Raw genomic sequence first — 16515 nt, 5'->3', positions numbered from 1 at the left:
AAACAACCCTGGGACGCTGTTGTAATGAACCGACGTGACTTTTGAACACAGTCTCACAAGTAGATCTTACAGAAATACTTAATATGACATTGAATGCGCATCGAATCAATAGGACGTTTAGTCTAATCAATAGGACGTTTCGTATGTGCAGTATTATTGAACATCGAATCAATAGGACGCGCAGTATATTCGACCACTAAACTAAAGCTACAGACAATTCCACAGAGGAACACTTCCGGTGAGGATTTCAAAGTAAAGGATGGCATGTGGTTCATTTCTATTATTTCATAAGTAGTTTATTACACTGCCATGTTTGTACTTAATACTTCTCAAGACTACTTGCACAAATAATATTAACTACTTTTACTGTGTACTTTGAGTAATTTGAGTTTCAAAGTCCTTTTTATAGAACAATGAGTATTTTCGACTAACTTTGATGTGGGATAAAAACCATTTCTCCCATAAGCAGTTTATGAAACTTCCATGGTTGTACTTAGTACTTCTTAGACTACCTGTACAAATTATATGAAATATTTTTACTGTGTACTTTTTGAGTAATTTCAGTTTCAAAGTCCCCAGAATCAGCATTTTCGACTAACTTTGATGTGGGATAAAAAAAGATTTTCCCATAAGCACTTTATGAAACTGCCATGGTTGTACTTAGTACCTCTTAGACTACTTGTACAAATTATATGAAATATTTTTACTGTGTACTTTTTGAGTAATTTGAGTTTCAAAGTCCCCAGAATCAGCATTTTCGACTAACTTTGATGTGGGATAAAAAAAAGATTTTCCCATAAGCACTTTATGAAACTGCCATGGTTGTACTTAGTACCTCTTAGACTACTTGTACAAATTATAGGAAATATTTTTACTGTGTACTTTTTGAGTAATTTGAGTTTCAAAGTCCCCAGAATCAGCATTTTCGACTAACTTTGATGTGGGATAAAAAAAGATTTTCCCATAAGCACTTTATGAAACTGCCATGGTTGTACTTAGTACCTCTTAGACTACTTGTACAAATTATATGAAATATTTTTACTGTGTACTTTTTGAGTAATTTCAGTTTCAAAGTCCCCAGAATCAGCATTTTCGACTAACTTTGATGTGGGATAAAAAAAGATTTTCCCATAAGCACTTTATGAAACTGCCATGGTTGTACTTAGTACCTCTTAGACTACTTGTACAAATTATAGGAAATATTTTTACTGTGTACTTTTTGAGTAATTTGAGTTTCAAAGTCCCCAGAATCAGCATTTTCGACTAACTTTGATGTGGGATAAAAAAAAGATTTTCCCATAAGCACTTTATGAAACTGCCATGGTTGTACTTAGTACCTCTTAGACTACTTGTACAAATTATATGAAATATTTTTACTGTGTACTTTTTGAGTAATTTCAGTTTCAAAGTCCTCAGAATCAGCATTTTTGACTAACTTTGATGTTGGATAAAAACAATTCTTCCCATAAGCAGTTTATGAAACTGCCATGGTTGTACTTAGTACCTCTTAGACTACCTGTACAAATTATATGAAATATTTTTACTGTGTACTTTTTGAGTAATTTGAGTTTCAAAGTCCCCAGAATCAGCATTTTCGACTAACTTTGATGTGGGATAAAAAAAGATTTTCCCATAAGTACTTTATGAAACTGCCATGGTTGTACTTAGTACCTCTTAGACTACTTGTACAAATTATATGAAATATTTTTACTGTGTACTTTTTGAGTAATTTGAGTTTTAATGTCCTCAGAATCAGCATTTTCGACTAACTTTGATGTGGGATAAAAAAAAGATTTTCCCATAAGCACTTTATGAAACTGCCATGGTTGTACTTAGTACCTCTTAGACTACTTGTACAAATTATATGAAATATTTTTACTGTGTACTTTTTGAGTAATTTGAGTTTCAAAGTCCCCAGAATCAGCATTTTCGACTAACTTTGATGTGGGATAAAAAAGGATTTTCCCATAAGCACTTTATGAAACTGCCATGGTTGTACTTAGTACCTCTTAGACTACTTGTACAAATTATATGAAATATTTTTACTGTGTACTTTTTGAGTAATTTGAGTTTCAAAGTCCCCAGAATCAGCATTTTCGACTAACTTTGATGTGGGATAAAAAAAAAGATTTTCCCATAAGCACTTTATGAAACTGCCATGGTTGTACTTAGTACCTCTTAGACTACTTGTACAAATTATATGAAATATTTTTACTGTGTACTTTTTGAGTAATTTGAGTTTCAAAGTCCCCAGAATCAGCATTTTCGACTAACTTTGATGTGGGATAAAAAAAGATTTTCCCATAAGCACTTTATGAAACTGCCATGGTTGTACTTAGTACCTCTTAGACTACTTGTACAAATTATATGAAATATTTTTACTGTGTACTTTTTGAGTAATTTCAGTTTCAAAGTCCTCAGAATCAGCATTTTCGACTAACTTTGATGTTGGATAAAAACAATTCTTCCCATAAGCAGTTTATGAAACTGCCATGGTTGTACTTAGTACCTCTTAGACTACCTGTACAAATTATATGAAATACTCTAAGAGGTACTAAGTACAACCATGGCAGTTTCATAAAGTGCTTATGGGAAAATCTTTTTTTATCCCACATCAAAGTTAGTCGAAAATGCTGATTCTGGGGACTTTGAAACTCAAATTACTCAAAAAGTACACAGTAAAAATATTTCATATAATTTGTACAGGTAGTCTAAGAGGTACTAAGTACAACCATGGCAGTTTCATAAACTGCTTATGGGAAGAATTGTTTTTATCCAACATCAAAGTTAGTCGAAAATGCTGATTCTGAGGACTTTGAAACTCAAATTACTCAAAAAGTACACAGTAAAAATATTTCATATAATTTGTACAAGTAGTCTAAGAGGTACTAAGTACAACCATGGCAGTTTCATAAAGTGCTTATGGGAAAATCTTTTTTTATCCCACATCAAAGTTAGTCGAAAATGCTGATTCTGGGGACTTTGAAACTCAAATTACTCAAAAAGTACACAGTAAAAATATTTCATATAATTTGTACAGGTAGTCTAAGAGGTACTAAGTACAACCATGGCAGTTTCATAAACTGCTTATGGGAAAATCTTTTTTTATCCAACATCAAAGTTAGTAGAAAATGCTGATTCTGAGGACTTTGAAACTGAAATTACTCAAAAAGTACACAGTAAAAATATTTCATATAATTTGTACAAGTAGTCTAAGAGGTACTAAGTACAACCATGGCAGTTTCATAAAGTGCTTATGGGAAAATCTTTTTTTATCCCACATCAAAGTTAGTCGAAAATGCTGATTCTGGGGACTTTGAAACTCAAATTACTCAAAAAGTACACAGTAAAAATATTTCATATAATGTGTACAAGTAGTCTAAGAGGTACTAAGTACAACCATGGCAGTTTCATAAAGTGCTTATGGGAAAATCTTTTTTTATCCCACATCAAAGTTAGTCGAAAATGCTGATTCTGGGGACTTTGAAACTCAAATTACTCAAAAAGTACACAGTAAAAATATTTCATATAATTTGTACAGGTAGTCTAAGAGGTACTAAGTACAACCATGGCAGTTTCATAAACTGCTTATGGGAAAATCTTTTTTTATCCAACATCAAAGTTAGTCAAAAATGCTGATTCTGAGGACTTTGAAACTCAAATTACTCAAAAAGTACACAGTAAAAATATTTCATATAATTTGTACAGGTAGTCTAAGAGGTACTAAGTACAACCATGGAAGTTTCATAAACTGCTTATGGGAGAAATGGTTTTTATCCCACATCAAAGTTAGTCGAAAATACTCATTGTTCTATAAAAAGGACTTTGAAACTCAAATTACTCAAAGTACACAGTAAAAGTAGTTAATATTATTTGTGCAAGTAGTCTTGAGAAGTATTAAGTACAAACATGGCAGTGTAATAAACTACTTATGAAATAATAGAAATGAACCACATGCCATCCTTTACTTTGAAATCCTCACCGGAAGTGTTCCTCTGTGGAATTGTCTGTAGCTTTAGTTTAGTGGTCGAATATACTGCGCGTCCTATTGATTCGATGTTCAATAATACTGCACATACGAAACGTCCTATTGATTAGACTAAACGTCCTATTGATTCGATGCGCATTCAATGTCATATTAAGTATTTCTGTAAGATCTACTTGTGAGACTGTGACAAAAGTCACGTCGAACGTCCTATTGATTAGACTAAACGTCCTATTGATTCGATGCGCATTCAATGTCATATTAAGTATTTCTGTAAGATCTACTTGTGAGACTGTGACAAAAGTCACGTCGGTTCATTACAACCATAGATATATATGTTCTATAGATATCTATGATTACAACAGCGTCCCAGGCTTGTTTTAATGCATTACCGTAAACCTGGAACTAATCGCGCACTCGAAAAACAAGAGCGGCTGATTTGACCACGCAAAAGCAAAAGACGGCTCACTTGACCGCAGTTCTCCTCCCCCCATGTCCATCATGAAAAATAGTTCTTCGATTTCATCCATGTCAAATTGTGTAGAGTTGAAAGAAACAGTCATTGCGAGCGACAGTATTATAGTCTACTAGGGGTTGGGTAAACCCCTTTCACTTGGTATGGTCCGTGTGACGTCACTCGTTGCAGGAAGTATGGCAAACTTGACTTCACTCTTGGTGGCAGAAGAGTAGGGTATATCTGCAGAGCCACAGAGCCCAGGCGTGGACGGGTTTGAGGCGGGGCTTCGTGGCGTGGGCGCGTGGACAAGATAGTGGCCTGGACAAGTATGTGTTGGAGTGCGCATGCGTGTGGACTGGAGCAGTGAGAGTAGAGTCCATTTTTTCCTAACTCTTTCTCAGTGTGGTGTGCGTGCACTGCGCGGCAGAACAAGTTCTTTCTCAACCAAAGATGTCTTTCAGTAAAAATGTAAGTACCTATTTCGCTATTTTGGACATTAGGTGCGCACGTTGCTTATCAAGGCCACCACAGACCAGCTGTGCAATCGAATTTATTTAGCTAACTGGCTAACTGGCTCTCTCTTTCTCTCTCTCTGCTATCTTTACTAAATATAAACGTGCAAGTGGTGTAGTAGGACTGCTATCTTTACTAAATATAAACTTGCAAGTGCATGGTGTATAGGACTGCTATCTTTATTAAATATAAACCTGCAAGTGGTGTATAGGACTGCTATCTTTACTAAATATGTAAAAATGTAAGTACCTATTTTGCTATTTTGGACATCAGGTGCACACGTTGCTTATCAAGGCCACCACATATCAGCTGTGCAACCAGAGACCAGCTGTGCAATCGAATTTAATTAGCTAACTGGCCCTCTCTTTCTCTCTCTCGTGCTATCTTTACAAACGTGCAAGTGGTGTAGTAGGACTGCTATCTTTACTAAATAGACACACCACACACCACAGATCAGCTGTGCAACCACAGACCAGCTGTGCATTGCAATCGAATTTAATTAGCTAACTGGCTCTCTCTTTCTCTCTCTCTGCTATCTACTAAATATAAACGTGCAAGTGGTGTAGTAGGACTGCTATCTTTACTAAATATAAACTTGCAAGTGCATGGTGTAGTAGGACTGCTATCTTTACTAAATATAAACTTGCAAGTACATGGTGTAGTAGGACTGCTATCTTTACTAAATATAAACTTGCAAGTACATGGTGTAGTAGTAAGCCAATTTGCATCTCCAAGTGGGCAAGTGATGTGGTGATTAGAGGCACAACCTTTTATTCATATTTTGAAAGTAATTATATTCTCTTTTTTCCAGGACCACATAACGATACGAAGAGGCCAGTCACTTCCACCAGTAGTGGAATGCAGATCCTGTTGCAGCAACTATCACTGCCCGTTTTGTGCGCCTTCCCTTTTCAAGCCTACCAGACTCAGCAGAGTGCAGAGCCATTTGGAAATCCATTTTTCAACAGCAGTTATCCATCAAGGTAAAGTTAGACATTTCTCCCATTGCCTCCGGCAATGAGCATAACTGAGCCGACGCATACGGTGGTCATATATAATAATAATAATAACAATAATGGTCACATTATGCTTTTATTACTTTTCATGTTTGTGTTACAGAATACACTATACACAAATGTGGATTGGACTGCAGACAAGGCTATCACTACCACTGCCCCTACTGCCAGGCAACAAGTATAAGAAAAAAAAAGGCGTTGGTCCATATATCATCATGTAAGAGCCAGCCCTCCCCTCAACCACCTCTGCCATCTCCTCAACCACCTCTGCCATCTCTTCAACCACCTCTGCCATCTCTTCAACCGACTCTGCCATCTCTTCAACCGACTCTGCCATCTCCTCAACCACCTCTGCCATCTCCTCAACCGACTCTGCCATCTCCTCAACCGACTCTGCCATCTCCTCAACCACCTCTGCCATCTCCAGAACAAGTTCTTTCTCAACCAAATATGTCTTTCAGTAAAAATGTAAGTACCTATTTCGCTATTTTGGACATTAGGTGCGCACGTTGCTTATCAAGGCCACCACAGACCAGCTGTGCAATCGAATTTAACTGGCTCTCTTTCTCTCTCTCTGCTATCTTTACTAAATATAAACTTGCAAGTGCATGGTGTATAGGACTGCTATCTTTACTAAATATAAACTTGCAAGTGCATGGTGTATAGGACTGCTATCTTTACTAAATATAAACCTGCAAGTGGTGTAGTAGGACTGCTATCTTTACTAAATATGTAAAAATGTAAGTACCTATTTCGCTATTTTGGACATTAGGTGCGCACGTTGCTTATCAAGGCCACCACAGATCAGCTGTGCAATCGAATTTAATTAGCTAACTGGCTCTCTCTTTCTCTCTCTCTCTGCTATCTTTACTAAATATAAACGTGCAAGTGGTGTAGTAGGACTGCTATCTTTACTAAATATAAACTTGCAAGTGCATGGTGTAGTAGGACTGCTATCTTTACTAAATATAAACTTGCAAGTACATGGTGTAGTAGGACTGCTATCTTTACTAAATATAAACTTGCAAGTACATGGTGTAGTAGTAAGCCAATTTGCATCTCCAAGTGGGCATGTGATGTGGTGATTAGAGGCACAACCTTTTATTCATATTTTGAAAGTAATTATATTCTCTTTTTTCCAGGACCACATAACGATACGAAGAGGCCAGTCACTTCCACCAGTAGTGGAATGCAGATCCTGTTGCAGCAACTATCACTGCCCGTTTTGTGCGCCTTCCCTTTTCAAGCCTACCAGACTCGGCAAAGTGCAGAGCCATTTGGAAATCCATTTTTCAACAGCAGTTATCCATCAAGGTAAAGTTAGACATTTCTCCCATTGCCTCTGGCAATGAGCATAACTGAGCCGACGCATACGGTGGTCATGTATAATAATAATAACCATAATGGTCACATTATGCTTTTATTACTTTTCATGTTTGTGTTACAGAATACACTATACACAAATGTGGATTGGACTGCAGACAAGGCTATCACTACCACTGCCCCTACTGCCAGGCAACAATTATAAGAAAAAAAAAGGCTTTGGTCCATATATCATCATGTAAGAGCGAGCCCTCCCCTCAACCACCTCTGCCATCTCCTCAACCACCTCTGCCAGCTCCACAACCACCTCTGCCATCTCCAGAACAAGTTATTTCTCAACCAAAGATGTCTTTCAGTAAAAATGTAAGTACCTATTTCGCTATTTGACATTAGGTGCGCACGTTGCTTATCAAGGCCACCACAGACCAGCTGTGCAACCACAGACTAGCTGTGCAATCGAATTTAATTAGCTAACTGGCTCTCTCTTTCTCTCTGCTATCTTTACTAAATATAAACGTGCAAGCAGGGCCGCCTGGGAGAAATGCGAGGCCCTGTGTGAGATTTAAACGCGAGCCCCCCCCCCCCCCCCCCCCCGTTATTAACAAAACATTCGGGAGGGGAAGGAAGGAAGAGTGGGGTAATGTCCAATGGACATCTTACCTGCACCAAGGAACGCAGGGCGAAAGGCCGCAACACAGGTCTCCACGTTGACGAAAGGCCTCTCGCTGGCGGGACAAAAAGAAGCTATGGCCGGAGCCTTTTCATGGTGCAGGCCCGACTACATCTTCTGTCAAAGATGATGTCAGAGTGCCAGGGCCTGCTATTCTCACGGCTAATGTCAATGGTCGTAGCACAAGCTAACGGCTAACTCTAGGCTAACTGATAGCATCAAGCTAACGTTCCCAGCCGAGCGAAAACGAGCAGCTAACGTCGTAGCTAAACAGCTAACTGGCTAACAGTTAGCTCAACCCGGCTATCGCTAACCATTAGCTAACGCATAAGCAAGCTATGCGGCTACCACTGAAAAACTGTACAACGTGAGAAAAGCAATACAGGCCAACACTTCAGACAGCCGCTGTGTTTTCCTCTTCTCATACGAAGAGAGAAGGGAAAAAGAAGGCAATACACGTCCCACTACAGAGTAGGGATGGGAATTGATAGGATTTTATCGATACGATTCCATTATCGATTCTGCTTATCGATTCGATTCTTTATCGATACCCTTAACGATACCTGATCAATTTATAATTTACATAAATAAATTGGAAATGCAACAGAACTACATTTACATTTAGTCATTTAGCTGACACTTTTATCCAAAGCGACTTACAAGTTCTGTACGACAAGCCATCAGGAAGGGCACAACTCTATCAGCTGAGCAACAATGTTCATCAAAGTGTTGAGTGCTACAGTGTAGGTTAGTTTATTAGGACAAGTGCATGACAGTACGGTTAGTTAGGGTTAGATATATATTTTTTTATTCAGATAATGGTTGAAGAAGTGCGTCTTTAGTCGACGGCGAAAGATTGGACGTGATTCGGCTGTCCTAACTGGGGTGGGTAGTTCATTCCACCATTGTGGGGCAAGGACTGAGAATAGGCGACTTCTCTTTGATGACCCTCCCGGAGCTTGGATAGGAGTAGGTCTGAGGCGGCCAGAAGATGCAGAGCGTAGGGGTCTAAGCTGGTTAGAATAACAACATGCAACTTGACATTTCTGATTGTCATTTATTGTTGAGCCCCCATGTCAGAAAAATACAAAAACTGTAAAAAATAAAACTAACCATAGCCTACACTTAAATAAAATAATGTATTTGAGATTCTCTTAAAATGTATTTTTTTTTATTCTTAAACTAATTTAATCTATTGAATAACAGGTCGTTATTCCTCTGACTTCTGTCTCACACACACACACACACACACACAGAGCTCCCTCCCCGGGCCCCTGTCCTATAAGGTATTGGCTTGTGTTGCTACACGGACACATTTGTATGTTGCACCACCACGGTACTTCCTGGCTTACAGTGTACAGACTTGTAAACAAACACTCCGTCTCTTATTATATGTGAACTAAAGAGTACAAGGTTTACACAACAGCCCCCACCTGCTGTTTTATTGTATTTGTACCTGTACTCTCCGCTGTCAGCTGTTTATCTCTCTTTGTGAGCTTGATTAAATAGCGGTAGCTCACGTTAGGTAGCGTTAGCTCCGCGGCTAATTTTTGCTCACCCTGAACTAAATCAATGACTAGGTTCTAAAGCATTCAAGTAGTTTTCACTGCACATAGAAGTAGCCAAACAGCGGGAGCATTTCGGGAGCATATTACCAAAACCCAGGCAATTTCGAGCCCTTAAGGAATCAAATAGAGTCTGCCATGGCTACATGCTAACGTTATTCCGCAACTGTAGGAAAAACCTGGCAGCGATAATGGAATCGAAAGTCACGGGAGCCACACGGTTCCAGGCACCGGTTTTCGATTCCCATCCCTACTACAGAGTGGTGTTTACCATAGCGGTGCCGGCAACAAGTCCCTCGCGGACTATAGCCGACTTGAGCATGGAGATATTCTCATAATGAAACACCAAGCTCACCTCCCTCGCACCAGGTGCTGACACCAGGCCACACACCGTTAGCTACTACTACAACAGCTAGTCGGCCCGTTTGGCTCCCGAGAGAGAGAGGGAGAGATCCACGGCGGGAATAGAATAGAGTGCATTCAAAACTCACCAAACGTCCAAGAGGATGGAGACAACCGCGTGGAGTTGACGAAGTTCATCTGCCGAACGACCGTCCTCTTCATCTTGGCATAACAATGCTGCACGTGCTCTCTCTAGGTTAGCTAACGCTAGTTAGCCTTTAGCTAAGCTAGCTACTAGCCGACATCATCATGGCTATATCCCGACTGAACCACACGTTAGCACTCAATATTATAACGTAGCTAAAGCTAACTAGCTGTCCCTGTCTTTAGCCGGGATGGCTAGCCTGACTCAACTGTCTAACATGCAACAACTTTCATCTTCAGTCCATCTGCCGAACGATGTCCTCTTCATCTTGGCTGGCATAACCTCCAATGCTGCATGCGCGAAATAGTCAGACGCTACCTTACCTGTAACCCCTCCCCTCATTGAAACCAATTCTGCTGCAGAGCCGCAGAGCCAGGAACAAGTCAGACACATTCTACAAACGTGTCTAATGTGAAATATATAAGCATATAAGCAAAACTAGATTTTAGGTCTGTGAAAGGGCCTCGCGGGAAGGGGGGCCTCGCAAAAAAAATAATAATAATAATAATAATAAAAAAAAAAAAAAAAATTGTGCGAGGCCCCCCTTCCCGCGAGGCCCTGTGCGACCGCACTGCTCGCACACCCCCTGAGGCGGCCCTGCGTGCAAGTGGTGTAGTAGGACTGCTATCTTTACTAAATATAAACTTGCAAGTGCATGGTGTAGTAGGACTGCTATCTTTACTAAATATAAACTTGCAAGTACATGGTGTAGTAGGACTGCTATCTTTACTAAATATAAACTTGCAAGTACATGCAAGTAAGCCAATTTGCATCTCCAAGTGGGCATGTGATGTGATGATTAGAGGCACAACCTTTTATTCATATTTTGAAAGTAATTATATTCTCTTTTTTCCAGGACCACGTAACGATACGAAGAGGCCAGTCACTTCCACCAGTAGTGGAATGCAGATCCTGTTGCAGCAACTATCACTGCCCGTTTTGTGCGCCTTCCCTTTTCAAGCCTACCAGACTCGGCAAAGTGCAGAGCCATTTGGAAATCCATTTTTCAACAGCAGTTATCCATCAAGGTAAAGTTAGACATTTCTCCCATTGCCTCTGGCAATGAGCATAACTGAGCCGACGCATACGGTGGTCATGTATAATAATAATAATAACAATAATGGTCACATTATGCTTTTATTACTTTTCATGTTTGTGTTACAGAATACACTATACACAAATGTGGATTGGACTGCAGACAAGGCTATCACTACCACTGCCCCTACTGCCAGGCAACAATTATAAGAAAAAAAAATGCTTCGCACCATATATTATCATGTAAGAGCCAGCCCTCCCCTCAACCGACTCTGCCATCTCCTCAACCACCTCTGCCATCTCCTCGACCACCTCTGCCATCTCCTCAACCACCTCTGCCATCTCCTCAACCGCCTATATGCCTATTTGCTGACGACAAGAAGGTAGCAACAAGCCAATCCTCTGGAACAATGGGTAGAAGTTGCAGCATAGTCGGCTGCACTAACCGCAGTGGGCAGGGAGGGGTTAAGTTCCGCAGTGTTCCAGTTGGATGGCATCCTTTCAAGGTAAACGGGAGGAGGCTGTGGCTGCGGGACATCCAGACAGCTGAGGGGGCCAGTGAGGGGCCCAGGAGGGGCACCCAAGAGTGTGTGTGTGGAGCCCACTTCATATCTGGTACAGTAACATTATAATCTCATCATTATTTTGATTGATTGATTGAAAATGTTATTACCAGATTGCAGAATGGGTACAATACAGTACGGCTCAATACACACAATTGTTAAGGGGATGCAGACCAGAGAAAGACTTTCGTCTTGTTTACATCAGGGTCTCCCATTTTCAATTCATCATAACATGACATACAGATAGACAGTACTGCTACATCTATGACATACCAGATCTACAAGTATACAGTACTGTTTATGATACAAAAAGAGTCTAAAAAGAGTATATACATTTGAGGGGGAAGAAACTGTACATTGGAGGAGGTTGGGTAGGTGTTACTCAATTCATAATGAATAGTCAATCGTTTCATAATTCCTTGCGTACAGTCACACCGACGTGATCATTCTAAAATGCAGCTCCTAGTCATGATGTCCAGTCATATCACTATGAATTGAAAATGGGGGACCCTGATGTAAACAAGACTAACGTCTTTCTCTGGTCTGCATCCCCTTAACAATTGTGTGCATTGAGACGTACTGTATTGTACCCATTCTGCAATCTGTTAAATAAAGTTTTCATTCATTCATTCATATTTTGTCTGTTCAGGAAAAGCGTCAATAGACTGCGACAGCCCTGATTTCGTCCCCTCAATACTTCCTCCCCACCAAGCAAGGTAACATTCTGTAACTAGTTAAGTATTATGCAAAGTGTTTGGTTTTTGTTTATCGTGTAGCTAAATGCGTCAGCTAGCAACCCAGTTAGCTGGGTGCAACTGGATACTCTTGTTGTAACGTTAACAATAACTATTGATTGTGTACAGATTATTGAAATCTCAATTGGCCTCTACTGTGCTTTCAGATATGCAAGAAAGAGAAGACACAGTGAAGCGAAGTCCAACAGCAGTGCTGCTGCCAACGCAAGTTGTGACACAGAGGTTGGTGTCCCCCCTGAAGCCTCTGGGACTGGTACACAAACCCTTTCTTGATCTATTGATTGATTGATTGAAAATTGTATTACCAGATTGCAGAATGGGTACAATACAGTACGGCTCAATACACACAATTGTTAAGGGGATGCAGACCAGAGAGACTTTCGTCTTGTTTACATCAGGGTCCCCCATTTTCAATTCATCATAACATACCGTAATTCCTCTAATAGTGACCCGGGCTTGTATTTGCTTAAACTGTAGCGGGTACCAGGCTTTTATTAGGAGGAGGCATGTATAAGAGAGAGGCCTATATTTCTAATTTTCAAACGGATCATAATTAATAAATCAACATTTTGTGTCAGTTTGAACCCAGTAAAATGTACTGGGTTCATTTATTGAAACCAAGTACTGTATGAAATAGTAAACAGTGCAATTACAGGTGGTCACTGGTCATTTCAACGTTTTCAAAGTGAAATCAAGTAACTAGCTCAGTGTGCAGCTCAGTATGCAGCTCAGTATATTAGTAACCCGGCTTGTATTAGGAGGTCGGCTTATAATTGCTCAGCTCAAGAGCGCACCCGGTCATTAATAGAGACCCGGTTTGTATTTGAATACCGGTCACTATTAGAGGAATTACGGTATATGACATACTACATGACATACAGATAGACAGTACTGCTACATCTATACATTTATGATGTACCAGATTTACAAATACTATATCTATCTATCTAATATCTATAACTTTGTAACATCATCCTTCCTTTGGGTGTATGGGTGTGAGAGAGAATGTGTGCTTATGCACGCATGTAATGCACACATAATGTAACCTTTTTACCCCTTACTGCATGAATAGGTGGAGGGTCACATCCTTTTCCAATTATGTAATGTCATATTTGTGCCCAGTCTTTCCCCTGAACCCACAGGGGCTAACTGGCACTCTGTCTCCACATACTGGCTAGTAAGGGCAAAAAGGTGACATTTCGTAATTGGAGAGGGCACTGTATGTTTTCTATTATGTGTAAACAAGTTATTATTAAATCTATGAAATGTTTGCTTATGCTGTGTTGCAGGTGAAAATAATGAAGTTGTTTCAAAGAAAGACTTTGATCATCTCAAGTCCCAGTACAGTCGACTCCGAGACGAGTATGCAGCAGTCAACAGGGAACTTCAGGACGCACGGGCGGAGAATAACAAACTGAAAGACCAGGGCAAAAAAAGCATACTTTGGTTTTGAGGACAGCTAAAATATATTTCTTTTAACAGGATTGGAGTCTGTGACTTTTTATATGGCTTTTGAATGTTGTGAAAAGAAGCACACTTGTGTCTAGGGGTGAGTTCAGCTGGGAGGAGGACACGCTTGTTCTGGTATTAATGAAGATCAGACTTTGACCCACAAACGGGGACATTGCGTTTAGGTTTAACATTGTATTCATCATTCGTGAATGGATACCTGTGTTGTCTGCAATAGTGAATTGTTGTTGTATTATATTATAGACTGTACGGAAGTGTTCATAGAGCGACCTGTCGATCTGAATGCAAGGGCTGAAACTGGGTCAAACACCAAAACACCATAAAATATTAATAGGCGTAACCCCGGCAGGAACAATATCTTTCTTGTCAAAGGGATGGGGACACGTTGAGCACATTAGAGTCTAGGGATGGGAATCGAGAATCGGAAGTGATTGGGAAACGGTTCCTAATTGTCCGATTCCTGGAATTGCATGCCTCCGTGACTATCGATGCCATGTTTTTCCGACAGCGCATTTAAAAACAATAACGTTAGCGCCACGCATGCAGCCATAGCAGACTATTAGATTCCTTGACTAGGAATACCTAAAGGGCTCGATATTGCGACCGTTTTGTGTGTGCAGTGAAAACTGATAGTGCTTTGCATCCTAGTCATTCATTTACATGGTAAAATAACGTTAGCCGCTAGCTAGCTAAATAGCCATGCTCATTGCAGAGAGAGACAGAGAGAGAACACTGAGCTGGCCTTTATTTATACAGGTAGGTTATTGCTAACAAATTATCTTTTGCAATAACGACCTGTTTAATGCAACTACAGTTCAATAGATTAAATTAGTTCTCAAATACATTATTTTATTTAAGTGTATAGTTAATAAAAAAAAAAATTCTGACATGGGGGCTCAACAATAAATGATAATCAGAAATGTCAAGTTGCATGTTGTTATTCTAACCAGTTTAGTTCTGTTGCATTTCCAATAAATTTTTTTATTTAAATCATAAATGTATCAGAAATCGATAAGGGAATCGGACCGATAAGCAGAATCGATAACGCAATCGTATTGATAAAATCTTATTAGAGTCTGGCTTTTTGTTCAAACTAGAACATGGGGATGAGTTCTTGCGTATTCTTGTGCGGGAGGATATGGCTGCTGTTGGCACAACATTAATAAATAATACCAAGCTTCACAAAGGGGAGGAAGCCACTGTCGGGTTGTAATGTGGAGACTTCACGTCAGTTGTCGAGGGTAATAATTCGCATGGAAAGGGTAATTGGACAGTGGCTCAGGAGGTACAGCAGTCGTCTGGTAAACTGCAGGTTCCCGGTTCGATTCCCCGCTCCTCCTGGGCAGCGTGTCGGAAAGTGTCCTTGAGCAAGACACTTAACCCCTAACTGCTCCCGATGAGCAGGTTGGCACCTTAAGTGACTGCTTCTAATACTTACAATGCTCTGATAAGCTTCCCAGAATTGTATAAGTGACTTAAAACAACTCTAATAGTGTGCTTGTGATTTAGGAAGAGAGACAAAGTTAATAACTTTGTATAAATGTCTAACGACCACCCCTAGGCATGGTTTATTTTTCACAAACCACTCCTGCCCGTGATGTAATGCTTAATTATACAACTGCCACATTCATCCAACCTTATTGCTATACAATAAACACACATTAATCGAAGATTTATTGAAAACCATCCGCCACAAAAAGTAGTTCCCACAACAAAAAAGAGAAGTTGCCTCCATGTGGAAGCAGCTCGGAAGTGCATCCAACTGTTCTCAGTAAGACATCCAGAAAACTAACACATCCAACTGTCTCAACTAAGACATCCAACGAACTAACACATCCAACTGTCTTTCACCTAGACATCCAACGGACTAACACATCCAACTGTCTTTCAACTAAGACATCCAACCAACTAACACGTCCAACTTGTCTTTAGTTTTTAACCTACTTTCTATAGAACTTCATTCTTAGATGCTTCTATAGAAAGTAGGTAAAACAAATAAAAAAAAGTGTCTTTGCCCTATAGGGAAAAAAAGGTTTCTTCGCCCTATTTTTTTATTTTATTTTTTAAACCTACTTTCTATAGAAGCAGCTGGGAGGTGCGCTGTTTTAAGTGAGCGTGGGTTATTGAATTGATTGATTGCTAATTTTATTACTGTCCGCCTTGTTTCCAACTGGTTAAGTTTAGGCCCTCTTTCAAAGTTGGTTTGGAAGGAGTTTGGAACCAGGGCTGGTGGTCTATCGCCCTGCTCTAAAGACAAACTCTAACCTTAACCAACTTCGAAAGAGGGCCTAAACTTAACCAGTTGGAAACCAGGCGGACAGTAATAAAATTAGCAATTAATCAATTCAATAACCCACGCTCACTTAAAACAGCGCAGCACCCAGCTGCTTCTATATGTCTCTCAGTCTGACTCTCCTCCGCCGTTGCAGACAGGAGTGTGTGTGTGTGTGTACAGTGTGTGTGCGTGTGGGTATGCGACCGCGTGAGTGTGCCAGACAGTGTGAGAGTGAGCTCTGCAGTCAGGGGCAAGGGGAAAAAAAAAATTGCAATCAATCAATCCGCACGATTTTTATTTTGTTCCACAATGACTCATGACCCATCAATTACACAATACAA

At 40.0% G+C, this 16515-nt stretch overlaps 1 protein-coding gene across 1 annotated transcript; it reads left to right on the top strand.

The window, feature by feature from the left end:
- The first annotated feature begins 5866 nt into the window (after positions 1-5866).
- LOC311237649 (uncharacterized protein) lies at positions 5867-15994 on the top strand. The gene is made up of 9 exons (XM_084325602.1): positions 5867-5938; positions 6075-6439; positions 7114-7285; positions 7419-7657; positions 10933-11104; positions 11241-11726; positions 12324-12390; positions 12576-12682; positions 13719-15994. Exons 2-9 carry the CDS (start codon positions 6422-6424, stop codon positions 13880-13882), a joined length of 1425 nt encoding a protein of 474 aa, XP_084181728.1. The 5' UTR covers positions 5867-5938; positions 6075-6421; the 3' UTR covers positions 13883-15994.
- The last annotated feature ends 521 nt before the right edge of the window (positions 15995-16515 follow it).

Source organism: Notolepis coatsorum (assembly GCF_963971535.1).
Source record: "Notolepis coatsorum genome assembly, chromosome: 12".
Lineage (NCBI taxonomy): Eukaryota > Metazoa > Chordata > Actinopteri > Aulopiformes > Paralepididae > Notolepis > Notolepis coatsorum.
The sequence above is the reverse complement of the archived record's forward strand: the minus strand, read 5'-3'. Positions and strand labels throughout refer to the sequence as shown.

Bases quoted from the DNA above. Each gene is read 5' to 3' on its own strand.
- LOC311237649 (XM_084325602.1), top strand. The intron at 7,658-10,932 runs GTAAGTACCTAT...TCTTTTTTCCAG, and splicing joins AGATGTCTTTCAGTAAAAAT to GACCACGTAACGATACGAAG. The intron at 11,105-11,240 runs GTAAAGTTAGAC...TTTGTGTTACAG, and splicing joins AACAGCAGTTATCCATCAAG to AATACACTATACACAAATGT.